The 6,058-nt window shown below is 42.1% G+C and overlaps 1 protein-coding gene across 1 annotated transcript; it reads right to left on the minus strand.

The window, feature by feature from the left end:
- Nucleotides 1-753: 753 nt before the first annotated feature.
- LOC113018698 (G-protein coupled receptor 26-like) lies at nt 754-5,612 on the minus strand. The gene is made up of 4 exons (XM_026162013.1): nt 5,448-5,612; nt 4,296-5,327; nt 4,086-4,199; nt 754-1,106 (listed from the first exon to the last, which is right to left on the minus strand). Exons 2-4 carry the CDS (start codon nt 4,964-4,966, stop codon nt 869-871), a joined length of 1,023 nt encoding a protein of 340 aa, XP_026017798.1. The 5' UTR covers nt 4,967-5,327; nt 5,448-5,612; the 3' UTR covers nt 754-868.
- Nucleotides 5,613-6,058: the final 446 nt, after the last annotated feature.

Consider the following 6,058-nt stretch of genomic DNA (forward strand, 5'->3'; position numbering starts at 1 on the left):
AACAAAGAATAAAGCCTCTCACCAGACTCATCCTTTAAGATTAGGGTGTAAATGTCAAATGCCTTTGGCTCCTTTAGGTATAGCATCTCTGAGAGAATTAGACAAAGTGCATCAATATTAAGTGACTGACATGACACTGCAAAGTAGTCTAACACAGTCAATACAGAACATGGCAATAATGTGCAGCAGCTGAGCCTCCACATTTAGGTCTGCATCCATTCACTGACAGGACATTATACAGAAGCAGGAGCAACAAAAGTCTTTCCCTCTTTGCCCGTCGTCGCTCGGCTGCTTATCGACCACCAGCCTCCGTGTGTGCGATGTTAAGTGGGGCAAGAACAGGTTTGAAATGATTCTAAAGTTGTTGGAGTAGAGGAAGGCCACCTTTTACATGTCGCTCAGAGTGAAGAAGGGACCTCATCTCCAGCTGTGCGTCCCCTCAGCTTTAGATGAGCCAATGACTTATTCAGTGAAATAGACTGGCTGTGTGGTTTCTGGGGAATGCTGTTCCTGATGAATCACAGATCCCTTGTTTGCCGTCACTCCCCAACGTCTCCACCCTATCTGTCGTCTTACCCATCTCTTCTTTATCTTTTTGCCCATTCATCCTCCCCCACATCGCCACCTTTTCATTCCTGTCCGCCCACCGTCTTCCTTATGGTTTTTTTTTTTTTGCTCTCTTCTTCACCTTCCACCCACTTCTTTGTCCCATCTTTCGACTCTCTTTTCTCTTTCTAACAATAACCTGTCCTCTCTTTCTCTCTCCTGTTCTTTTTTTCTCTCCACCCACCTTTTTTTTCTGCAAGAGGCAACCTTTATTTTTGGCCTGCACTGTAGCGTGTGCATATGTCACGTCCTGCATTTGCCATTAACTGATCCTCTGGAGACAGTAGTCGTTCTCTGTGTCTAAAGAGCTGTTATGGCCAGACGAAGGGTACAGGTCACGTCGGAGTAGCCTGTTGACGACGGTGACCAGGACTTTCTTGTACTGCTGACGTAGGAGAGAGTAGGCAAATGGGTCAGACGCAGCCTTGCTATATGTCAGGCACTTACTGATGATTCCCCAGTGGCGGTTGACGTCCACGAATGGGAGAAGCTCAGCCAACCTGAAGGGGCATCAGGAGAAACATGACTAAACAGAGTGCATTTTAGTGAAGGTGCCGCTCAGAGATTTGTCCTGATGTCATGTCAGATGATTAGGTAAGACTGACCATAAAACCTTTAACACGTTAGGTACTCTATAATGATCATAAAAGAGGCTTGGAAATGCAATTGTGTGCTCTTTTTCTTTTGCAATGGTAGGTGTAACGTGGTGAAATTGTTTTTATAACTCTGCCCTTTCAAAAGAAGGAGATCTTTTATCATTTTTTCACCTCGGATTTTTATGTTCAGACCACTCGTGTTATTAATGATCAAAAGGAACTGTGTGGCAGATTTTTAAATGCCTAAATGAAAAACAAACCAAACAAAGAACTCCATTTCGACCAAAGTTGGGAGGCTGTGTGAAACGTTAACAAAAACTAATAATCAAAAGCTATTTTTAACTAAAGAACAGCACACAGACTAAATATTAGCTGATGAAACTGATCATTTTTCTTGTTTTCTTTCAATTAAATCTGACTTTTTTTTAAATCACAGATGCTGTGTCCTCTGGATTAAAGAAGACCTGCTGTGGTCCCTGACCTTGGCCCTGTTTTCAGTTTGCTTAGTAAAAGTATCTAGATTTGAATTTTCCCTGTAAAGTCCGATTCAGATTTTTTGTTATTGTATTTTTTGTTCCTGTTTTTGGTTGGAGCTTTTGCTATTTCTTTCTTTTTTCTTTGAAACATGTCTCCTATATCTGAACTTTACTCCCTCCCTCTGGTTGTCTTGATTGTTTTCACCTGTTTCATTTCATCCAGCTGTTTCCACATCCCTGTTTACCCCATGTGTATAAATAGCCCTCTCCTTCCACTGAGCCTCAGTTTATGTATATTTGTGTCTTTAAGTCTCAGAACTATGACAGGATCATTGCTTTCTGTTATCAGAGCGCACTTCAAAAGCTGTCGTCTCTGACAGTGTGAAGGTGCATTAGTGCACACTACATGAGTACTATGCACATTTATGATGACCCACTAATGCTGAATAATGCATGCAAGTTTCAAAGTGACATATGCTGCCACACAGACAATGTCCTTTTCAGGGAAAGTGCAACTTATTATAACACCAAGACAACACCAAAATTGTGTTGTGTGTGTAATCTAACAGTATGACTCTGCAGTAAAGGGGTCCTGATGATAGATTGGCTACCCTGCAGACCAACCACCCTTTATTTTTATGATTAAAGTTTTTTTTAAAAAAGCCAAAATGTTAATGTTACTATAAATTTTGATAGAACTAAGTTTCCTAAGTAAAGAAAGAAAACGTCAGTAGGCTTATTTACTGTGGCGTATTTGTCATATTATACCAAGAATAACCTTCCAATTGCTCCAGTTGTTAAGCTGTCCTCCTACTGAATGCATTTTTATATTTTACTTTCTAATAACCTAAAATTCAGCTTTTTTGGCTGAAGAGGCCAGTAAACAAAAGCAAAATATAGATAGATACCCAAAAAAGGCCATGAAGACTCTCATCGTGTTTAAGGAATTGTGAGGTTTAACTGTCACAGGAGAGACTTGATCAAGGATACTCTGCTGAGCAGGTGAAAAAATACATTTGAAAACTTCAGCATGTAGAAGAAACTCTGAAGCAGCACAGGGACAGACGTGTCCCTGTCTCACCAGTTAATGTTTTTTTAAACATATTGATCCCATCAAATTAAAAATGAACAGATAGATTTCAAAACATGGTCTCATTTGACACATGTTTTTTTTTTTTTTAAAAAGGGGTTATATAGTTGTCTAAGGAGCTTAAAAAAGAAGATGCCTGGTCTCATCTAAGAATCTTCTTCAATTAAACACGTCTCATCACCTTCTTTTCAAGCTCCTTAGACTACTATGACCCGGATTGCTGAGAACCTGCACAGATATTTAGATAGTTTCCACATCTTTATGTTGGTTACTGAATTAAATGCTAAAGCATTTTCAGTGCCACGTTAACATCAAATCAAAACATTAAAAAAGGTGGAGAAATTATCATTTTTAAAGGCATTACATATGACCATAGATATTGTGTAGATTTTATTAAGGCACTTCAAATTATCCAATAAAGAAGTTTTTTCTGTCCAGTGGAGATTACATTTTCTTATTTATTTATTTACTTACTTACTATACTATCAGTTAAAGTATTTGAAACACAGCGTAGGGTTTTGCCTTTTTCAACTTAAACCACACAGCTGAGCGCCTCTCCACATTTCTAACACAGTCTCCTGTATTCTTCTGGTCAGGGGGGATGTGGAACAGTGAAATCAAACACGACCATCAAAATACCACAGAGGCAAAGACTACTTTACAAGTACAAAAGATAAAATATGCGTATGAATTATCATAATTGGATGCTTAGGTGCCAACTGCCACACTAGACACTTCCTGTGGGCAGGCACGGTCAGTGGGGGGTTACTCCACCTCAAACGCTGCTCTTTGCTAATTTGTCCTCCTTCTTCCCTTCCATATATGAGCACACCACAAATGTCAAATTGATGGATCATCAGCACCGCATCTGGGCGATTTGTGGCCCACTAAAGCATTTCCACGCTTCTCTGGGAGCCTCTTTGGTTGTTTGAACTGTATCTATTGTCCTAGACTCTAATGCGTGTCTTTCACTGGAAGTAGCCTGCCATGTTTATGTACAGCGCAGCACAGGTGGCTAATGAGCCATATCACAGTTTAAGGAAATGATCATTGAAATTATGAGCGGTGTGCTGTCAGCTTGGAATAAACTGTTTGCTTGTATCTGATCGGACATTGTGAGTTTGTACTGCATTAGCATGTGAAGAAAACAGGTCTGCAAAGCTGATCAGCGTGGATGCAGATCTCAACATGCTGGCTAAATGTATTTTTTACTTAGTCAAATGCCGTCGAAGATGTATTATTTTACAAATGTGTGGGGTCAGTTATTTCTTAAGCAGTTGTTTTGCAGTAAGTTGAATTATGTATGAGTTGACTCACCTTGTGATTACATAAGGAGCAAAGCAGATGATAAATGAGCCGATGAAGATGCTGATCTTCTTCGTGGCTCTCTGCTTTCTCCTCTTTTGCTCTGCTAAGCATCTTTGTTTCACGCTGAAAACAGCAAAGAACATTTAGACTTTTTTGCCACAAGGCCACTGTCAAAACAGACCGGGAGAAATCATGCTCACAATACACGAGGTGAACTACCTTGGGTGAATATCGACTAGCAGGAACAGAGTCTGCATGGTGATAATGTCAATCCTCTTGCAGTGAAACCTAGCGACCTTCAACACCTTCAAATAGGTGAAACACAAGATGAGCAGGGACAGAATGAAACTGGTGGCGTGGAAAACGATAGTGAAGATTGTAAACTTAATCCTGTCGCTGCCTTCCTCGCTCGGCTGCAAGGTGCAGGACGCGTAAACGTCGCTGTAGTCGACCCAGGAGAAGAGCAGCGCCGTCAGGGAGAAGGTAAAGGAGTGCAGCCAGGAGTAGCACACCATGATCAGTGCGTCCTTGTAGCGCATTTTGGTGGAGTAACTGAGCGGGAAGACGACCGCTATCCACCGATCTATGCTGAGAGCCGCCATGCTCAGCATGGTGTTTGCGGTGAGAAAAGTCTCCAGAAAGCTCACCGTGTGGCAAACGCAATCTCCAAAGGGCTGCTGCTTTCTGATAATCCCCACCAGAGTGGCCGGCATGTTCAAAACAGTGATGAGTATGTTGCAGAAAGACAAGTTCATGGTGAAAACACCGGGCACCTGTCGGCGTATCTCGGTGCTGTGGACGAAACATAGCAGCACCAACAAGTTGGACAACAGCGAGACGATCGCGACCACGACGATGAACAAAGCGAAAATGATTTCAGCAAAGTCCATGTCTCACTCCAGAAAGTCCACTCGCACGTTACCTGCGCCTGTTGTTGCAAACGAGAACTTCAAATCCACCATGGTCGCTCATCTCTCCGGCGGCTCCACGCACTCGTTTCACTTAGATCCTCGTGCGTCCGCGCGCCGCCGCCGCCGTACTTTCCAAATTCCTCGAGCGCTATCCAGCGTGCTGAACCCAGCAGTCACCATCTCTCTCTCCCCCTCTCGCTCTATAAGCTCACCGACCGCTTCCCACTTACATCCGACAGGTGCGCGTGTGGCGCTCTGCGATGCGCGGGGGTCACGTCTTTCAGCAGCCAAGACAGTTTGAACAACACGCGAACGGAACAGCCATCAGGCAGAGAGCGATCTGTGGGGCACCGAGAAAAGCAAGTTGATGAATGACTGAACAAAAACCTGTTCACAGAAAAAATGAACCCAAGCTTCACCTCGTTTCCTACATGTTTTGTCGATGCCTCGTTCGGCTCACCTTGAGCAAAACTTGAGCACAAACACAAGTCGTCACGCTTCAGTTATTCACCGTCGAGTTTTGCACTGATCGCCCTTTGCTCCCAATCAGCGTGGATGTGGAGGCAAAGGGCGCAGATAAACTCCGGCATGTGTTTCTGAATAATGGGAAACGGCTCAGCCGTCATCAAATGGCACAAGGTGCACACGCCCCCCTTTTGCTCATATGAATTATTTATTACGCGCGTAGATTTGGCGTGTCATATTTTCTGTAGATGCAAAAATAAACAAATAGTTTGAAGGAAGGACTGTTAGAATGTCACTTTTTAACGGGATTTTCGCCTAAAATTTGACTTAAATATACGAAGATACAATTATTTGCCACGAATTGCTGCAGTAACAGTAAAACATCTTTTTCTTTACACAATTTTATCTTAATATGTTTAATATGTTCATGTTATGCGGCTTTTTGCTTTTACTCCATAGTACAAAGTTTTCTTTTCTATGTTATAAGATGCAGTTATTGCACTTTGTATTCCATACTACTAATTTTAAAATAGTTACTTGTTTGTATGACAGCTCAAGCTAACCAGCAGTACATAAGTACTTAAAAACATCAATAGGTGCAAAATT

This window comes from Astatotilapia calliptera, chromosome 3 (genome assembly GCF_900246225.1).
Source record: "Astatotilapia calliptera chromosome 3, fAstCal1.2, whole genome shotgun sequence".
Lineage (NCBI taxonomy): Eukaryota > Metazoa > Chordata > Actinopteri > Cichliformes > Cichlidae > Astatotilapia > Astatotilapia calliptera.

Excerpts from the sequence above, each read along its gene's own strand:
- LOC113018698 (XM_026162013.1), bottom strand. The coding sequence starts at position 4,966 with ATGGACTTTGCTGAAATCATTTTCGCTTTGTTCATCGTCGTGGTCGCG. Across the intron at positions 4,200-4,295 it reads CTAGTCGATATTCACCCAAG|CGTGAAACAAAGATGCTTAG; the intron begins GTAGTTCACCTC and ends TGCTGTTTTCAG. Across the intron at positions 1,107-4,085 it reads GCTCCTTATGTAATCACAAG|GTTGGCTGAGCTTCTCCCAT; the intron begins GTGAGTCAACTC and ends ATGCCCCTTCAG.